The following is a 21,858-nucleotide window of genomic DNA, read 5'->3' as shown; positions in this document are numbered from 1 at the left end:
AGTGATTTCATTTGGTTTTTGTTGTACACATCTGTATATGACTTTATATTGGATTACTACAAGATCTAGAGTGCCGGGCCATTTAGACTACTGGTATAAAGGATCCTCACCATAAGGGAACGCCCACCAGCGTATTTTTAGGAGTCAACACGTCCCCCATTTCTGCCAGTGGGTTCTTTTTCCTCACCTCTTCATTGCAGGTGAACAAGTCTGAGTCACAGCCATGGCTGCCAGCAGGTGGGTGCGAGGCACGGCCAAGCCGACAGCTCTTCGTCACGCTAACGAGCTGGCGCAGGTTGTCGGACAGGCAGGAGAACACACGGAGGACCTGTAAAAAGCGGCCTGACAGTGGCGAGCTAGCGGGCTTCCTGGGAGGCCGTACGACTCCCCGCGGCGACGTGGATTTGCAAGCTGCTTTCCCGGTTTGTGACTGGTACTTTTGCTAACTTATAAATACTTCATCAGAACAGTTATTCATCTGTGCATATTCTTACAGTGCTCAGCCCATGAAGGGAGGAAGCTGGAGCCTATCCCAGCTAAAAAACAAACCTCTATCTCATCATTCATAAAATGCAAACATGAGTGTGTCGGTTCAGATACACACATAATGCAAACGCAAACTAGATAACAATACACTTAATTTGTACTATACCCCCTTTTTGTGTTGCACATTTGACTGTTACATCACATACATGATGCAAACATGAGTCGGTCCTTTCATGCACTCACATTGTCAACACCTGTCTATCCTTTGAGAAACACAAATAATGCAAAAATCGGTATGTCCATTCAAACATGACTGTCACATCTACCAAACATCTTGTCTTCCCTTTTACATGCAATCACATGTCATGTAAACATTTGTCTGTCCATTCACATACACACATGAAGCAAACATACTATGAATGGACATAAAATACATACACATATAACCAATGGTAAAATATCTATGTCCTTTTTCATACACACATACTACAATGTGGCTCAACAGTAACTAGACGCATTACACATGTCCCCTAAAATAAAGCAAACTTATGTAAGTCTACTCACAATCACAATGTATGTCATGTAATCATGCATCAGTCTATTCACATACATAAAGCAAATATTGGTCGTTCCATTCATATACATATTGCAAATATCATTTGTACTGTTTGTAGTTCTACAAGATTTTTAAGTTTCAATAGTTTTGAATGTAAGAAAAATGTATTTGTGTGATCACTATATCCTGCCTCATGAATGGCCCTTATTGCTTTCTTCTGCAGGGTGATGAGTGGATATAGTGTGCTTATGTAATTATTGCCCCAAACTTCTGTACAGTAGTACAAGGTAACAGCTTTCATATCTCCAGATGACAATGTTTTAACCTTCTCTACCTACTTATTGATAAAATGTAATATTCAGCCTGTTAAACATTGCGGACTATCAATTAGAACAGGTTATACAAGAGTATACCACAGAGATGGTAATATTGTGTAGTCAAATGTAATTAGTCGATGTGGGCAAAAGAGGGCAGTGGCAGGCATGCCTGCAGTATTAAATCTAGTCTCAGTTGTCGCGAAGAAGAAGACGAGTTTGTTCAAAGAGTCTTCCTCCTTCATTATCGCCACTGCCATTACAATACACTTCATTTCAATCTGCCAAAAAACATTCATTTAGGTAGAAATATCACAGAATAACAGAACAGCATGATAGTATTGTAAGACGATTTTTCGTTGTTTAGTTGGTTAAAGCGGATGTGAAGCGTAGCGCTGTTTATGTGAAGCCGCCAACCGGACGTGTGTGATTGGTATGAGAAAAGACTTGACATGTTTTGACGAAAATCTCAGATAAAAGTGACTTTAGAGTTCCTCTCTACCGTCTTTGTTTCTGCTGAGCTTGTATTCCATCTTACTAAATGAGTTTGAGTAACAATCAGTAAGCAATTAACTGTTGTTCAAACATGGACGTGCAGCTTCTCCTCACTACAAGCAGCAATGCACGCTCAGCGTTCACTCCATAATGTCGTCTCACTTCGATTGAAGGTAAAATTGTCTCGTCTTGTCCGGGGAAAGACTTGCCATGGCTTTGGATCTGGGTTTTACATAAAAGGTCCCCCTTTCTCTGTGTAGTTATGTTAGTTATTTTCCAGCCTATGGCTCAACAATAACTAGATGCTATTACACATATCCCCAAACTACGGAACGGGCTGAGGGTCAAAAACGATCACCGTTAAAGGAACTTATAGTTAACACGTTATTATCGCGCTAACTTTGACAGCCCTAGATTTAACATGTTTTATTACATGCAAACCTTTAATAGATCAGGCCCATAGTATACATGTAAACATTCATCAGTTCAATTCGCCTACATAATGCAAATATATGTCTGTCCATTCATATGCATCATGCAAACATATGTCTTTCCATTCATATACATAATAAATACACCTTTGTCCATTGGCATACACACATAACCTGTTGGTCCTTTGACATACACAAAATGCAAACAGCTGTCCGCACTTTCACATACACGTATGTAAACATTACCCTGTCCATTCACATGCACACGTAATACAAACATGTCTGTCCCTTCACAAACACACATAAAGCAAACAACTGTTAGCCTATTCAATTACACATCCATCCATCCATCCATCCATCTTCTTCCGCTTATCAGAGGTTGGGTCGCGGGGGCAGCAGCCTAAGCAGGGAAGCCCAGACTTCCCTCTCCCCAGCCACTTCGTCCAGCTCTTCCCGGGGGATCCCGAGGCCTTCACAGGCCAGCCGGGAGACATAGTCTTCCCAACGTGTCCTGGGTCTTCCCCGTGGCCTCCTACCGGTCGGACGTGCCCTAAAAACCTCCCTAGGGAGGCGTTCGGGTGGCATCCTGACCAGATGCCCGAACCACCTCATCTGGCTCCTCTCGATGTGGAGGAGCAGCGGCTTTACTTTGAGCTCCCCCCGGATGACAGAGCTTCTCACCCTATCTCTAAGGGAGAGCCCCGCCACCCGGCGGAGGAAACTCATTTCGGCCGCTTGTACCTGTGATCTTGTCCTTTCGGTCATAACCCAAAGCTCATGACCATAGGTGAGGATGGGAACGTAGATCGACCGGTAAATTGAGAGCTTTGCCTTACGGCTCAGCTCCTTCTTCACCACAACGGATCGATACAGCGTCCGCATTACTGAAGACGCCGCACCGATCCGCCTGTCGATCTCACGATCCACTCTTCCCTCACTCGTGAACAAGACTCCAAGGTACTTGAACTCCTCCACTTCATCAGTTCATTCACATACAGAATGCAAATATCTGTCTTGTCCATTCATATACGTCATACATACATTTCTGCTCATTTGCATACTCATTTCCTCCTTTTACATACGCAAATAATAAAAAGATATGTCTGTCTTTTCAAACGTAAACCAAAAATATGTCAGTCAATTTACAATTTATAATGCAAATATTGTATCGGTCTGTCTATTCCTATAGATAATCCACACATAATGCAAAAACATCTGACCAAAGGTGAACAAAAGAAGGGAGGAGAAATGCAGAGATGGGAACAAGGAGAGCGGATGAAAAAGGTATCAAGGTCCTGACCTTCGTAACCTCACAGGAGGCTACGGCAAAGCAAACAAGGCGTTCAAAACTCCACAAAACTCCTGCCAGTTCGCCAGCAGTGCAGTAAGGAGGTTGACTTACCCAATGTCGTCTTCTCATGAGCATCTGCAAGCAATAACATGGCGATGGCTACTTAAAGGATACAATCTGAGCGCTCCCCTCTGAGTGCCGATGGCCAGTATCTTCTGCACAGGGTCAAAGGCCATGGATGACGGCTGGTATGGAAAACCATGACGGACAGTCTGGTGGAAATAAGAATTATGCTTTAGGGAATCATTTCAGAATGTTTTTTATTTTATTTTATATCAATGGATGGATGGATGGATGGATCACTGAGATTTTTCTTCAATATTTAGGGTGATTTTATAATCACAGCCCTATTTTGAGACTTCTCCTCGCTCTCTCTCACTCCTCTCATTTTTATCTCTCTGTCACTGCCTCCCACATGAAGTCGTGATTACGCCAAAGTCTGAAGATACAGAAAACTCCACCAACATGGAGGGTTCTGCAAAGATGCATCACACAGCGAGTCTTTACCCGTTTCTCCCCAGCATCAATCAGTAAATAGTAGGGCTGCGAATCTTTGGGTGTCCCACGATTCGATTCAATATCGATTCTTGGGGTCACCATTCGATTCAAAATCGATTTTTTTCCGATTCAACACGATTCTCGACTCAAAAACGATATTTTCCCGATTCAAAACGATCCTCTATTCATTCAATACATAGGATTTCAGCAGGATCTACCACAGTCTGCTGACATGCAAGCAAAGTAGTAGATTTTTGTAAAAAGCTTTTATAATTGTAAAGGACAATGTTTTATCAACTGATTGCAATAATGTAAATTTGTTTTAACTATTAAATTAACCAAAAATATGACTTATTTTATCTTTGTGAAAGTATTGGACACAGTGTGTTGTCAAGCTTATGAGATGCGATGCAAGTGTAAGCCACTGTGACACTATTCTTTTTTTTTTCTTTTTTTATAAATGTCTAATAATAATGTCAATGAGGGATTTTTAATCACTGCTATGTTGAAATTGTAACTAATATTGATACTGTTGTTGATAATATTCATTTTTGTTTCACTACTTTTGGTTTGTTCTGTGTCGTGTTTGTGTTTCCTCTCAATTGCTCTGTTTATTGCAGTTCTGAGTGTTGCTGGGTCGGGTTTGGTTTTGGAATTGGATTGCATTGTTATAGTATTGCTGTGTATTGTTTTGTTGGATTGATTAATGTAAAAAAAAAAAAAAAATGTTTAAAATAAAAAAATTAAAAAAATAAATCTATTTTTTTAAAATGAGAATCAATTCGGAATCGCACAACGTGAAAATCGCGATTCGAATTCGAATCGATTTTTTCCCACATCCCTAGTAAATAGGTCGCGCAACTGTCACTTTATGACATCAGTCATCTGGCAGTGGCCTGTATTTGTTTGCTCAACGGCAGAAGAGTAAAGGATGTTACATAAGCGGCACCCGGCGCAGCAGAGACACCTGCCTACCAGAGCCAGGCAATAGAGTGGATTACTCTCACTGGCCACAACATTAGGTACACAATTGAATGACGTCCATCACAACTGCATCATACACAGAGGTGTTTGCACCTTTCATTCAGATACAAAATGACGGCTGCTTACCTGCACCTGTTGTCAGCATTTGTTTGAACAACAAACATGACAATAATCACATGTATCTTCCTCGATGCCATGCTGAGCAAAGACTCAATATTTGGGGCACATTTTGCAATAGATCACATACCAACCTAAATTTCCTTTATTGTATTTGTATTTGTATTTTTATTTTTTTGTCCTTTCCAGCTACTTAGGCACATCCTATTGATGTAGATGCCCATATTTGCTCTACAGATTTACTTTACAAAAGAGAAGTGCGGGATACTTCTGTTGTTGCCTCATTTGTATTTGACTTTATTAAATGGATGTATAATAATGCAGCCGGACCAGAGAAAGAGGCGATGGAAAGAGAAAAAAAAGAAGACAGAAGGGGAAATTGTGGGGATAACAGGGGGATAAGACAGAGAGACAACAAACACAACAATAACAATAAAAACCACAATAACAACCACAGAACAGCATCAGCAAATAGGATACCTACAAATATGATACGAAAAGTGATAGCAAAGAAGCAGTTAGTGAAGTAAATATTAATAACACAGAAATGACAATGAACTTTATTAAACTACAAATTGAGCAATACAAATACCTATAGAAATAGCAGTATTGATAATGAATAATAATAATTACCTCTATTATCAACAATACAAGTATTTCAAATGCAACAATACATACTGTATATGTAATGATAACTTGAAATACAAAAGAAAGCTGATAAATGGAGGGGAAGAAAGAGAAGCAAACTGTATGAACCTTGTAGATTGTTATAGTAACAGTAGGTTAAACTTTGTCAGTGTGTCGTGTGGTATCAAGTTTCCCCTAGGGAACAACATTAATATATGTTTGATGAAACGTGATTATATATATTGATTATATATTACCAAGATGGCGGCACCTCAAGGCAGCAGCTTCTTGCGAGCGCTCCAGGAAGTGTAGTCCCATTTGGCAAAAACACCCGTCAATTCAGTCAATTTCATGGCTGGCTCACAGCGTGTTCACTCCGTGATCACTTACGACCGACTTACGATTCTGGATGTGGAGAGATCGGGCCATTTTGGGCTAAAAGATGCGTGTACGGTGGACCTACTCGCTAGCTTGGGAATTCTTCGCGAGCTACATCCAGCAGTGGCCTTTGAAGCAGCGGCGTCCACTACCAGCGGAGACCGTCATCGAAAGAGACGTAAGCGGTGCGCTCGGAAGCAGAAGCGGGGGTGTCGGGCGGGGCTAACAACAAAGCTAAAGGCGTTGTTGTTATCGGGGCTAACGAAAAAGCTAAATACTAATCCACAAAGAAGCACTAATAAGGAGTCTGTTAAGATAGAACTAGCCAGCGCCAGGCTGGATAATCCCTGCACACATAGCAATTCTCTTAGAATAATATACAACTCACAATGTTTTTTCTGCGTCAGAGGTGGACATGCATTTTACTGAGGTGGCAAACAATCTAAAAATTCCTGTCATATCAATTCCTAGATATGGTCGAAATTATTTAAAGTGCACTACGCATAATAAACGTAACATTATTAATATTGCTACTACGGATACTTTCAACAAAAACTCCTCAAAACAGCCCACTACCTATAATATAGGCTTTTTAAACATAAGGTCATTGTCTTCCAAAACGTTATTAGTTAATGAAGTCATTAGAGACAACAATCTTGATGTCGTTGGTCTAGCCGAGACCCGGCTCAAACCAGACAAATTTTTTGCGCTGGGTGAGGCGTCTCCTCCTGGCTATACGGGAACGCATATTGCCCGTCCCATTAAAAGGGGTGGGGGTGTTGCACTAATATACAACAAAAACTTTAGCCTTACCTCGAACCTAAATAATAAATATAACTCGTTTGAGGTGCTTACTGTGAGGTTTGTCACACCGCTGCCTCTGGACCTGGCTGTCATCTACCGCCCCCCAGGGCCCTATTCGGACTTTATCAATGAATTTTCAGAGTTCGTTGCTGATCTAGTGACGCACGCCGACAATATAATCATAATGGGAGACTTTAACATCCATATGAATACCCCATCGGACCCTCCATGCGTGGCGCTCCAGACTATAATTGATAGCTGTGGTCTTACACAAATAATAAATTAACCCACGCATCGCAACGGTAATACGATAGATCTAGTGCTTGTCAGGGGTGTCACCACCTCCAAAGTTACGATACTCCCGTACACTAAAGTAATGTCCGATCAATACCTTATAAAATTCGAAGTTCTGACTCATTGTCAACAAACTAATAATAATAATAATAACTACTATAGCAGCCGCAACATTAATGCTGCCACAACGACGACTCTTACTGACCTACTGCCTTCGGTAATGGCACCATTCCCAAATTATGTGGGCTCTATTGATAACCTCACTAACAGCTTTAACGACGCCCTGCGCGACACCATTGATAGTGTAGCACCGCTAAAGCTAAAAAGGGCCCCTAAAAGGTGTACCCCATGGTTTACAGAAGAAACTAAAGCCCAGAAATTATCATGTAGAAAGCTGGAACGCAAATGGCGTGCGACTAAACTTGAGGTTTTCCATCAAGCATGGAGTGATAGTTTAATAACTTATAAACGCATGCTTACCTCAGCTAAAGCTAAATATTACTCAAATCTCATCCACCTCAACAAAAATGATCCTAAATTTTTGTTTAGTACAGTAGCATCGCTAACCCAACAAGGGACTCCTCCCAGTAGCTCCACCCACTCAGCAGATGACTATGAATTTCTTTAATAAGAAAACTGAAGTCATTAGAAAAGAGATTAAAGACAATCCATCACAGCTACAACTGGGTTCTATTAACACAGATATGACTGTATATACGACGGACACTGCCCTCCAAAATAGTTTCTCCCTCTTTGATGAAATAACATTGGAGGAATAGTTAAAATGTGTAAATGGGACAAAACACACAACATGTTTACTTGACCCAATTCCTGGGAAACTTATCAATGAGCTTTTTGTTTTATTAGGTCCATCAGTGTTAAATATTATAAACTTATCACTTTCCTCTGGTACTGTTCCCCTAGCATTCAAAAAAGCGGTTATTCATCCTCTACTCAAAAGACCTAAGCTCGATCCTGACCTCATGGTGAACTACCGGCCGGTGTCCCACCTTCCGTTTATCTCGAAAATCCTCGAAAAAATCGTCGCACAGCAGCTAAATGAACACTTAGCGTCTAACAATCTCTGTGAACATTTTCAATCCGGTTTCAGGGCAAATCACTCTACGGAGACAGCCCTCGCAAAAATGACTAATGATCTATTGCTAACGATGGATTCTGATGCGTCATCTATGTTGCTGCTTCTTGATCTTAGCGCCGCTTTCGATACTGTTGATCATAATATTTTATTAGAGCGTATCAAAACGCGTATTGGGATGTCAGACTTAGCCTTGTCTTGGTTTAACTCTTATCTTACTGACAGGATGCAGTGTGTCTCCCATAACAATGTGACCTCGGACTATGTTAAGGTAACGTGCGGAGTTCCCTAGGGTTCGGTTCTTGGCCCTGCACTCTTTAGTATTTACATGCTGCCGCTAGGTGACATCATACGCAAATACGGTGTTAGCTTTCACTGTTATGCTGATGACACTCAACTCTACATGCCCCTAAAGCTGACCAACACGCCGGATTGTAGTCAGCTGGAGGTGTGTCTTAATGAAATTAAACAATGGATGTCCGCTAACTTTTTGCAACTCAACGCTAAGAAAACGGAAATGCTGATTATCGGTCCTGCTCAACACCGACATCTATTTAATAATACCACCTTAAAATTTGACAACCAAACAATTAAACAAGGCGACTCGGTAAAGAATCTAGGTATTATCTTTGACCCAACTCTCTTTTGAGTCATACATTAAGAGTGTTACTAAAACGGCCTTCTTTCATCTCCGTAATATCGCTAAAATTCGTTCCATTTTGTCCACAAACGATGCTGAGATCATTATCCATGCATACGTTACAACTCGTCTCGATTACTGTAACGTTTTATTTTCGGGCCTCCCTATGTCTAGCATTAAAAGATTACAGATGGTACAAAATGCGGCTGCTAGACTCTTGACAAAAACAAGAAAGTTTGATCATATTACGCCTATACTGGCTCACTTGCACTGGCTTCCTGTGCACCTAAGATGCGACTTTAAGGTTTTACTACTTACGTATAAAATACTACACGGTCAAGCTCCTGCCTATCTTACCGATTGTACTGTACCATATGTCCCGGCAAGAAATCTGCGTTCAAAGAACTCCGGCTTATTAGTGATTCCCAGAGCCCAAAAAAAGTCTGCGGGCTATAGAGCGTTTTCTATTCGGGCTCCAATACTATGGAATGCCCTCCCGGTAAAAGTTAGAGATGCTACCTCAGTAGAAGCATTTAAGTCTCATCTTAAAACTCATTTGTATACTCTAGCCTTTAAATAGACTCCCTTTTTAGACCAGTTGATCTGCCGTTTCTTTTCTTTTCTTTTCTACTCTGCTCCGGGGTGGACCGCTAGCCTGTTCATCGGATGGGGACATCTCTACGCTGCTGACCCGTCTCCGCTCGGGATGGTTCCTGCTGGCCCCACCATGGACTGGTCTTTCGCTGATGTGTTGGACTTTCACAATATTATGTCAGACCCACTCGACATCCATTGCTTTCGGTCTCCCCTAGAGGGGGGGGGGGGGGGGGTTTCCCCACATATGCGGTCCTCTCCAAGGTTTCTCATAGTCATTCACATTGACGTCCCACTGGGGTGAGTTTTCCTTGCCCGTATGTGGGCTCTGTACCAAGGATGTCGTTGTGGCTTGTACAGCCCTTTGAGATACTTGTGATTTAGGGCTATATAAATAAACATTAATTGATTGATTGATATATGCATGAGTGTATGTATGCATATGTGCTTGTATGCATATGTGCTTGTATATGTACAGTATGTGTATAAGTTTGTACAGTGAATGTGCGTGTGTATGTATGTACCGTGAGTGTGTATGTATGTACTGTATTTGTGTATGTATGTGGGAGCATAGGTACCTATGTACAGTATGTACTTGAGTACCTTTGTGTACGCATATTTATGTACTAATGAATGAATACGTATGTGTGCATATATGTATGTATAATTGCGTGTATGTGAGTAGGTATGTGCATTTGTATGTACAATATATTGCGAGAGCCAAAGTACGGCCCCAGCCCAACCCAAAACAACAGGTGCGGCACCCAGGGAACAAGGGACCACCGCCAGGCCGGCCAGCGACAGGAACTCCAGAGCCGGGGCTACCATGCTGCCCAGGAGGACCAGCAGCAGGCCATAGACAGACGCGACCGGCAGAGGTCAAGGCACAGGAGAAGCAGGTGACAGTCAACCCCCAAGCCAGCGAGAGACCCCATCCCACACGGGCAGAAAAGTGGGACGACCCGCCTCGAGGCGCCCAGACACTCCCTGCAGCCAGACGGGAAGACCACCCCCGCCCCCAGCAACTAGGCCCCCCAAGAGCCCAACCCCCCCTCCCCTCAGGGACCCCACGATGGACATGGAACATCCTGCAACTGCCACCGCATAAAGTCACCGACACAGACCCCACAGCACAAGGCCGGACCAGTCGGGCACAGACCCCGCCCAACAGGAAGCGAAACCCGCGCGACGCCACAAATTTAAAAATTAAAACCTCTGTCTCCGTCTCTGCCCGGGAATGGCAGGTCACCAGACCGCAGTAGCCGCGGCCCGCGCCCGCAGAGGAGGCAATGAGGGGTGCGCTGCACTCCCGAACCATAACCCATCCGTGGATGTGATGTGGGAGTGTGTAAGGCCCCCAGAGTGTCTATTGTGTAGTTAAAATTAAGAGGTCAGTCGTTACAGCCGACCTCCAGTCCCTAGTGATGTATAAATATAGCGTGAGGGAGATATGTATGCTTGTGGGAACTAATAATGCAATTAAAATTAGGGGATATCAAGGCCATGGTGGGTCCCTACCATGCCGAGCCCCCCAAACCCAAAGTGTCTAACATGAAGTTAAAATTGAGAGATGGACGAGCAGGGGACAAATCAGGAGGACTGGAGCCCCATAGGAGGCATTCTCATCCCCCCGCAGGACAATCCCTCAAAGGTTTAAGCCAATGGACATCCACCCCGGCCAACCAAACACACCAACGCGCCGCCGACTGTGCCCAGCGGTACAGCCCCATACAGCCGCAGGCCGCGCCAGGGGCTGCCACTGAGAGGTGAACAGCCCGCAGGGTGGAAATGACCTGCAACTTAACACGCAGCAGGCACTCAAGCCATTCCACCACCAGTCCGACCGCCCCCAAGCACGCCCGTAGATCCCACCTACATCCACTCCACGGCCTGGTCGCCACCAGATCCCGGCGCCACCCATACTTGCCAACCCTCCCGATTTTTCCGAGAGCCTCCCGAATTTCAGTGCCCCTCCCGAAAATCTCCCGGGGAAACCATTCTCCCGAATTTCTCCCGATTTTCACCCGGACAACAATATTAAGGGCGTGCCGTGATGGCACTGCCTTTAGCGTCCTCTACAACCTGTCGACGCGTCCGCTTTTTCACCATACAAACAGCGTGCCGGCCCAGTCACACAAGAGTGACTGCAAGACATACTTGATTAACAGCCATACATGTCACACTAAAGGGTGACCGTATAAACAACTTTAACACTGTTACAAATATGCGCCACACTGTGAACCCACACCAAACAAGAATGACAAACACATTTCGGGAGAACATCTGCACCGTAACACCACACCAAACAAGAATGACAAACACATTTCGGGAGAACATCCGCACCGTAACACAACATAAACACAACAGAACAAATCCCTTGCATCCCTAACTCTTCCGGGCTACAATGTACACCCCCGCTACCACCAACCCCCCCCCCCCCAACCCCGCCCACCTCAAACCTTCCTACCCACACCTCAAACTCCCGAATTCGAAGGTCTCAAGGTTGGCAAGTATGGCGCCACCAAACCCCGCAATCCATCCTGCACGTCCAGGACCACCCGCCCACCAGACACCAGGCATCCCATCCGGTAAAAGGCCCTTAGGACCCAGCCCTGCGCCCACAGCCGGCATGCCATGGCACCTCAGCAGACCCGCCGCTGCGATCAGCAATATACACCCAAGCAGCGACACATATACAGTATACGTACATACATACATACACCCAGATTTCCACATATATATATATATACACACATACATACACTACCGTTCAAAAGTTTGGGGTCACATTGAAATGTCCTTATTTTTTAAGGAAAAGCACTGTACTTTTCAATGAAGATAACTTTAAACTATTCTTAACTTTAAAGAAATACACTATACATTGCTAATGTGGTAAATGACTATTCTGGCTGCAAATGTCTGGTTTTTGGTGCAATATCTACATAGGTGTATAGAGGCCCATTTCCAGCAACTATCACTCCAGTGTTCTAATGGTACAATGTGTTTGCTCATTGGCTCAGAAGGCTAATTGATGATTAGAAAACCCTTGTGCAATCATGTTCACACATCTGAAAACAGTTTAGCTCGTTACAGAAGCTACAAAACTGACCTTCCTCTGAGCAGATTGAGTTTCTGGAGCATCACATTTGTGGGGTCAATTAAACGCTCAAAATGGCCAGAAAATGAGAACTTTCATCTGAAACTCGACAGTCTATTCTTTTTCTTAGAAATGAAGGCTATTCCACAGAATTGTTTGGGTGACCCCAAACTTTTGAACGGTAGTGTACATACACACACACACACACACAAACACACACGCCTCCATATATACACACACATATAATTGAAAAATAAATAATTAAAATAGACAGAAGAAAGAAAAATTTTACTATAAAAAAAATATAAAATAAATATTTTAAATAAATAAATAGATAAAATAATAAATAAGTACATACAAAAAAATGAATCGTGGACCCCCCAAACCCAAAGTGTCTAACATGCAGTTTAAATTGAGAGATGGACGAGCAGGGGACAAATCAGGAGGACTGGAGCCCCATAGGAGGCATTCTCATCCCCCCGCAGGACAATCCCTCAAAGTCTTAAGCCAATGGACATCCACCCCGGCCAACCAAACACACCAACGCGCCGCCGACCATGCCCAGCAGTACAGTCCCATACAGCCGCAGGCCGCGCCTGGGGCTGCCACTGAGAGGTGAACAGCCTGCAGGGTGGAAATGACCTGCAACTTAGCATGCAGCAGGCACTCAAGCCAATCCACCACCAGTCCGACCGCCCCCAAGCACGCCCGTAGATCCCACCTACATCCACTCCACTAACCCCTCCCTCAAAAAAAAAATTAAAAAGGCCTGGTCGCCACCAGATCCCGGCGCCACCCATACTTGCCAACCCTCCCGATTTTTCCGAGAGACTCCCGAATTTCAGTGCCCCTCCCGAAAATCTCCCGGGGAAACCCTTCTCCCGAATTTCTCCCGATTTTCACCCGGACAACAATATTAAGGGCGTGCCGTGATGGCACTGCCTTTAGCGTCCTCTACAACCTGTCGACGCGTCCGCTTTTTCAACATACAAACAGCGTGCCGGCCCATATAATGTAATACTTTTGTTGTTGCTATCAGACCAATATCTGATAATAATATCAGATGAGGAACAGGAACTAATCATTGTATATGCACACCCATGATGTAAATGCCAGTCCATTCACATTCACTTCAAATGAAAACTATCGATGTTTGAGACAATAAAAAATGGACACTTTTTTCTGTCCATTCACTTATACATCTGTCTAAACCAGGGGTGTCAAACGTACGGCCCTAGGGCAGGTTTTATCCGTTTGTAAGTATAAAAATTTACCTGAATTTTTTTAATGAAAGAAACAGCTGTTCTAAATGTGTCCACTAGATATTTATTAATACTACCTTAACACTTGACAACAAAAACAATTTCACAAGACAACTCGGTAAAGAATCTGGGTATTATCTTCGACCCAACTCTCTCGTTTGAGTCACACATTAAGAGTGTTACTAAAACGGCCTTCTTTCATCTCCGTAATATCGCTAAAATGCGTTCCATTTTGTCCACTAGCGACGCTGAGATCATTATTCATGCGTTCGTTACGTCTCGTCTAGATTACTGTAACATGTTATTTTCGGGTCTCCCTATGTCTAGCATTAAAAGATTACAGTTGGTACAATATGCGGCTGCTAGACTGCTAGACTCTTGACAAGAACAAGAAAGTTTGATCATATTACGCCTTTACTGGCTCACCTGCACTGGCTTCCTGTGCACTTAAGATGTGACTTTAAGGTTTTATTACTTACGTATAAAATACTACACGATCTAGCTCCATCCTATCTTGCTGATTGTATTGTACCATATGTCCCGGCAAGAAATCTGCGTTCAAAGAACTCCGGCTTATTAGTGATTCCCAGAGCCCAAAAAAAGTTTGCGAGCAATAGAGCGTTTTCTATTCGGTTTCCAGTACTAACTGGTAACAGTTAGAGATGCTACCTCAGTAGAAGCATTTAAGTCCCATCTTAAAACTCATTTGTATACTCTAGCCTTTAAATAGACCCCCTTTTTAGACCAGTTGATCTGCCGTTTCTTTTCTTTTCTCCTCTGCCCCCCTCTCCCTCGTAGAGGGGGGGCACAGGTTCGGTGGCCACGGATGAAGCGCTAGCTGTCCAAAGTCGGGACCCGGGGTGGACCGCTCGCCTGTACATCGGTTGGTGACGTCTCTGCGCTGCTGACCTGTCTCCGATCGGAATGGTCTCCTGCTGGCCCCACTATGGACTGGACTCTCACTACTTTGTTATATCCACTATGGACTGGACTCTCACAATATTATGCTAGATCCACTCGACATCCATTACACCGGTCGCCCTAGGGGGTCCCCCCACATCTGCGGTCCTCTCCAAGGTTTCTCATTGTCCCATTGGGTTGAGTTTTTCCTTGCCCTGATGTGGGATCTGAACAGAGGATGTCGTTGTGGCTTGTGCAGCCCTTTGAGACACTTGTGATTTAGGGCTATATAAATAAACATTGATTGATTGATTGATTGATTGATGTCGCAATAGCAATTCTTTGTATCTTTGTAGATGATGCTACATATGTACAAAATGAACCACATGATGTTAGTACATCAGACGAGGAAAATACCCATCCATCCATTTTCTACCGCTTGTCCCTTTCGAGGCGCGGGGGTGCTGGAGCCTATCTCAGCTGCATTCGGGCGGAAGGCGAGGTACATCCTGGACAAGTCGCCACCTCATCGCAGGGCCAACACAGTTAGGGGCCAACACAGTTAGACAGACAACATTCAAACTATCCATCCATTCATCCATCCATTTTCTACCGCTTGTCCCGTTCGGGTTCGCGGGGGTGCAGGAGCCTATCTCAGCTGCATTCGGGCGGAAGGCGAGGTAAATAAATAAAATACTGTAATTTGATTTTGATATAATTTTTTATCTTGATAGATTGAAAATTAACACCAATGAGTTGAAAGATGAACATTATCACATAATTCATTCATAAAAAATAAATAACGACAAATAAAGGTAGAGTACTATTAACCGTAACATGTAAGTGTAAAAAAAACAAAAAAACATTAGGATTTGTACAATTTCAGAATGTGCTTGTTTTATTTTCAAACAAAGAAAAAAATCTAAAGTTGTCTTTATTTTTAAGTTATTGTGCCGTGATTTTACCTGTCCTGCCCACTTGGGAGTAGATTTTTCTCCATGTGGCCCCCGATCTAAAATGAATTTGACACCCCTGGTCTAAACTATCAATGATTGGTACACAATGATTACTGTAACGTATTATTTTCGGGCCTCCCTCTGTTTAGCAATAAAAGATTACAGTTGGTACAAAATGCGGCTGCTAGACTTTTAACAAGAACAAGAAAGTTTGATCATATTAGGCCTATACTGGCTCACCTGCACTGGCTTCCTGTGCACTTAAGATGTGACCTTAAGGTTTTACTACTTAGGTATAAAATACTACACGGTCTAGCTCCATCCTATCTTGCTGATTGTATTGTACCATATGTCCCGGCAAGAAATCTGCGTTCAAAGAACTCCGCCTTATTAGTGATTCCCAGAGCCCAAAAAAAGTCTGCGGGCTATAGAGCGTTTTCTATTCGGGCTCCAGTACTCTGGAATGCCCTCCCGGTAACAGTTAGAGATGCTACCTCAGTAGAAGCATTTAAGTCCAATCTTAAAACTCATTTGTATAGGCTAGCCTTTAAATAGACCCTCCTTTTAGACCAGTTGATCTGCCGTCTCTGTTCTGCTCTGCTCCCTCTCCTGCATGGAGAGGTTATTAGGTGACCACAGATGATTCGCTAGCTGTTCAAAGTCGGGAGCCGGGGTGGACCACACGTCTATCTTTTTTTTTTCCCTTTCTTTTTTTATCTCTAATATTTATATAGCACTTTTCTCTAGTGACTCAAAACGCTTTACATAGTGAAACCCAATATCTAAGTTACATTTAAACCAGTGCGGGTGGGAGTGGGAGCAGGTGGGTAAAGTGTCTTGCCCAAGGACACAACGGCAGTGACTAGGATGGCGGAAGCGGGGATCAAACCTGGAACCCTCAAGTTGCTGGCACGGCCGCTCTACCAACCGAGCTATACTGCCCCCAATCTATGCGCTGCTGACTTGTCTCCACTTAAGATGATCCCCTGCTGGCCCCACTATGGACTGGACTCTCACACTATTAACTAGATCCACTCTACGTCCATTGCACCGGTCGCCCATGGGGGGTCCACATATCTGCGGTCCAAGGTTTCTCATTGTATCTGTTGCGTCAGACCAGTCTTCCTCTCAGGGAATAAAAGTCACTGGTCAATCCCAAGTTATTTCGGATGACATATATGTTGAGTAAGAAGGACCATCAAGACAGAATATGAATATTATCAAGTTTTACTAAAGCTTTAGGAGACCAGTTTTACAGTGCGTTAATAGCAGCAGCTAGAAGCGGTCTAAAAATCAAACGGGAAGAGACAGCTTATTGAGTACGAAAACAACTCCCTCCCGCCCAGAAAGGAATACAGCCTCATTGTTCTAATAAAGATAATGTAAAAAGGGAGTACATCATACTCCCAATACACATCCCAATGTCTTCAAGGTAAAACACAAGAGTTTACTTGCGGACATGAGATTCAAGCACAAAGTGTACACATGGGAAAATATTAGCTGCTTTAAACATGACTATGAAAAAAGAAATAACTATATGCATTCACCACATATCCCATTGGGTTGAGTTTTTTCTTGCCCTGCTGAGGGACCTGAGCCCAGGATGTCGTCGTGGCTTGTGCAGCCCTTTGAGACACTCGTGATTTAGGGCTATATAAATAAACTTGGATTGATTGCTTTGATTGATACACAAAATGTGCATTTGGCATCCTGCTACTTCAAGTGACGGTTTGAGATGTTTGCAATCCTTTTTTGGCCGTGGAAAAATATGGATCGTTAACATGTGGGATAAATTCCTACTGTTCCTGTTGATAATTTTTTTCCCAGAATGCGTCCGCTACTGTAAGAACACAGCACGGTAACCAAAGTCAACATTTCCTGAACAACCACTACGGGAGACAAGAGATGAAGCACCAACAGAGAGCGCGGGGTGCATGCTGCATTATTAACCCCATCCACATTGTTGTTATTGGAGGTCTAGAGGAGGGAGGCCAATCTCCCTTTTTGCACTCACTTTGGTCCCGGTCCCCAAATGCATCAAATTGCGGCGGTGATGGAGGGGGGGAATGAGCTGGAGAAAGACGGGACAATGTGTACACTGAAAGCACCATTCAGCTAATCCAAAGCAAGCAGATTATGCAAGAGGGGATCAGCGTGGCCCATCCCCTCTGATATGACAGTTGATGCCAAGCAAAATGTAGTATTGCAATATGGCTGAAGTTGGTGCACCTTCAACATGCAGGTGATGCATGCAGTGTTTACATGCAGCTCCACGTTAGAAGGCTAATCAACCTTACCTTGCACAGCTGGAAGTGCTCCGACTGGAGGTTCTCCTGGACCAGGTGGTTGTCCTGCGGGCCCACTTGGACCGACGGGGCGGAGGAGGAGGAGAAGGTGGAGGAGGAAGAGGAGGACGCCTCCTTCAAGCCGTCCAGCACCTTCCTGATGTTGAACTTCTTCATGTTGTCACTGCGGGAGCACAGGTTGAGTCCACTTTTCTCTCGGGGGAAAAAAAAAGAATCTTCACATTTCAGTGCGTGTTTGCGTCTCCATGCTAGCGAGGCTGGAGCCACACGCACCGGGTTACGTGTCGGCGGCGTGGGCTGGGAGGCGACATAAACAGAAAAGGGGGGGAGGTGGTGGTGGTGGTGGTGGGGGGGAAGGAAGAAGATGGTGCTGCGTCGCTGCGGCGATGTGCTCGGACTGTGGGCCCCCACTGCGTCTCCGTGGCTCGGCTCGGCTCGTCCTCCTCCCCTCTCCTCTCCGCTGCTTGCCTCGCTGACGCGCTCGTCGCTCATACGAGGCGGAAACGCGGCGGCGCTGCTCTTGCGCATGCGCGTCACGCAGCCCCCCTCCCCTCCTTGTACGCATCTCCTCTGCGTTGAGCTGCTCCACCGCACCTGATCATGATCATGATCAAGCTGCCGATGTTGCCTCGTCCTGGGGGGGGGAAGCCGTCAGGTGGACCGGTACCGCCATAGCAGCTTTGGTCACCAAGCTCCATCTGTGGAACAACTTTAACATTAACAATTATTAACATTATAATTATAAAAGGCCACATGGTGTTACGGTGAAAGAGGCAGGTGACCTTGCGGCCGCAAGCGCTTATTACCGGCCCCTAGTGGACCTAAACAAGATTTAGTTTGGGCCCCTGTCACGACTCGATCGGTACCGAAAGACACAATCGGTCCACGCATGCGCGAAAACTACAGCACTTCCACCTACTTAGTTTTTTTATCGATTTTCAAAACCTTTATTTATAATATTCAACATTTACATACAATCATCCATCCGTCCATTTTCTACCGCTTGTCCCTTTCGCATACTTGCCAACCTTGAGACCTCCGAATTCGGGAGATGGGGGGGAGGGGGTTTGAGGTAGGCGGGGTCGGAGTGGACCGGGGGGCGGGGTTAAGGGGGAGGAGTATATTTATAGCTAGAATTCAAGTATTTATTTTATATACCGATATATATATATATATATATATATATATATATATATATATATATATATATATATATATATATATATATATATATATATATATATATATATAAATAAATGGGTTATACTTGTATAGCGCTTTTCTACCTTCAAGGTACTCAAAGCGCTTTGACACTATTTCCACATTCACACTGATGGCGGGAGCTGCCATGCAAGGCGCTAACCAGCAGCCATCAGGAGCAAGGGTGAAGTGTCTTGCCCAAGGACACAACGGACGTGACTAGGATTGTAGAAGGTGGGGATTGAACCCCAGTAACAAGCAACCCTCCGATTGCTGGCACGGCCACTCTACCAACTTCGCCACGCCGTCCCCTATATATATATATATATATATATATATATATATATATATATATATATATATATATATATATATATATATATATATATATATATAAAAGAAATACTTGAATTTCAGTGTTCATTTATTTACACATATACACATAACACTCCTCTCTACTACTTGCCGTAGTTTTGAAGCAATGCATGATGGGAATCCGGATGTTGTGTGTCAGTGTATTAATGTGCCGGCTGGAATAAACACACGCTGAGAAATAGCTCCGTGCCTGCCTACTTTATGGGTTATAGATAAACCTATGGATAACGGAGACATATATAATAGTCCTTCTTGTTGTGTGTTGCAGTTGCGCACTGAGATCCAAAAGCCGTAGATGTTATAACGTGACTGGGCCGGCACGCTGTTTATATGGAGGAAAAGTGGACGAGACGACAGGCTGTCCTCACTCAGGTCCGACTGGAAATCGGGAGAATGGTTGTCCCGGGAGATTTTCGGGAGAGGCACTGAAATTCGGGAGTCTCCCGGAAAATTCGGGAGTGTTGGCAAGTATGCCCTTTCGGGGTCGCGGGGGGCGGGGTTGGGGTGCTGGAGACTATCCCATCTGCATTCGGACGGAGGGCGGGGTACACCCTGGACAAGTCGCCACCTCATCGCAGGGCCAACACAGATAGACAGATAACATTCACACTCACATTCACGCACTAGGGCCAATTTAGTGTTGCCAATCAACCTATCCCCAGGTGCATGTCTTTGGAGGTGGGAGGAAGCCGGAGTACCCTGAGGGAACCCACGTAGTTACAGGGAGAACACGCAAACTCAACATACAATCAAAAAAATAATAATAATAATAACCAAAGCAAGTAGAGAAACAGTACAAAAAAACAGTACAAAACAGCGCCAGGGGGTCATAAACTCAATAAAGCAACTAAAGAAGAATGCAAAATATGGTAGGTAGGTAGGTAGGTAGTAGGTAGGTAGGTCTTTATTGTCATTGCACAAGTACAACGAAACTTTGTTTTCGGCACAAACCCGTTCAAGATTAGACAAACAAACAGTGTACAGGGTTACAGCACAGGAACACTGATGGGTCGCCACAAGGCGCCCTGTAAAAGATGGGAAAAAGGTCAACGCTGGGGAAGGATGAGTAAATAAATACTATCCAGACTGGGCTCCTAAGGGGGCCCAATCTGGAGTGGGGGAAAAAATGTCCATAGCAAAGCACATATACATTTTGAGATATCTAGCAACAGATGGGAGGGAGTTGGGGCTACGGTGGCAGGGTGCAGCAATCCAGGCGCTGCCTAGCCGTCCATCACCCCTAAGGGATTTGCGTCAAGGACGTTGGATGGGGGGTGGGGTATGTGTGTGTGGCGTATATATTTTTGGATGCATGTGTGTGTGTAAGCATGCCGCGTGTCTCTGTTCCGCGGCCTTGGTGTCGTGCAGTCGCCAATCAGTCCTAAGTCAACAACAACAGGTGTGTGTCCATGAGGAGTTTGTTGTGCCTCCGCCGCACTGTCCTTCGGGAGAGTCTCGAAGCCAGGGAAACAACCCAAGTTAGAATGTTTTGTATGAGAGTGAAAATAAAATTAGCTTTTCACTCTAAATTGTCTATAACTGGTCCTCAAATTCATCCTGCAGGGCAGACAGTCCGATGTTATCCAAATCTCAAGAGTGTCCACAGTTCTTCACGCATCCTCCAATCATTTGTGGCAGCTTTGGGGTACTTTGAAAACTGCCAGCAACTTCCAATTTGTCGACAAACCAGAGCAACAATTACTCCAATCAGCAGATGTCCTGTTGACCGAATAGGTGGATATCTTCACGTCCTCCACTGAAAGGGTCGCCAGGCACTCGGCACTCCTTCGTCTCCAAAGAGTCCGTCCTGTGTCCAGCAACAACCGCTCTGTCACAACAAGCAGGTCCCCCCAAACCCAAGATCTTGTCAATTTTGTTGAGGGCAGTTAAATAGTTCCAATCTGTAGATTTGGAGAGCAATGCAAAAAGAGGCAACAAGAAAGTTAAGACAAGACAAAGAAGCAAGCAGGAGAGATAAGGGAGAGGAAAGGGGAGCGTCCGTCCTCGATGAGTGCCAGAGAGAAAGATATATCAGTGGCGGGCCGTGCGTTTCCCACCTAAGCCTTCAGTGATCTCTGACTTCAATGATTACTTCTC

At 44.3% G+C, this 21,858-nt stretch overlaps 1 protein-coding gene across 20 annotated transcripts in view; it reads right to left on the bottom strand.

The window, feature by feature from the left end:
- The window catches only part of stxbp5a (syntaxin binding protein 5a (tomosyn)), a 441,079-nt gene extending 422,376 nt beyond the window's left edge, over positions 1-18,703 (bottom strand). For 14 of the 20 annotated variants that reach the window (XM_062044606.1, XM_062044598.1, XM_062044603.1 and 11 more), the window contains exons 1-3: positions 18,178-18,703; positions 17,895-17,951; positions 3,748-3,845 (exon numbers count right to left, since the gene is read on the bottom strand). In XM_062044606.1, the coding sequence (XP_061900590.1) occupies positions 3,748-3,845; positions 17,895-17,951; positions 18,178-18,678 (656 nt within the window). In that variant the 5' untranslated portion in view covers positions 18,679-18,703. The remainder of the gene's footprint in view (positions 1-3,747; positions 3,846-17,894; positions 17,952-18,177) is intronic. The other 6 variants (XM_062044608.1, XM_062044615.1, XM_062044612.1 and 3 more) reach the window with 2 other exon arrangements.
- Between the last annotated feature and the right edge of the window lie 3,155 nt (positions 18,704-21,858).

This window comes from Entelurus aequoreus, linkage group LG04 (genome assembly GCF_033978785.1).
Source record: "Entelurus aequoreus isolate RoL-2023_Sb linkage group LG04, RoL_Eaeq_v1.1, whole genome shotgun sequence".
In the NCBI taxonomy this organism is placed as follows: Eukaryota; Metazoa; Chordata; class Actinopteri; order Syngnathiformes; family Syngnathidae; genus Entelurus; species Entelurus aequoreus.
This window is presented reverse-complemented; position numbering and strand designations above follow the sequence as displayed.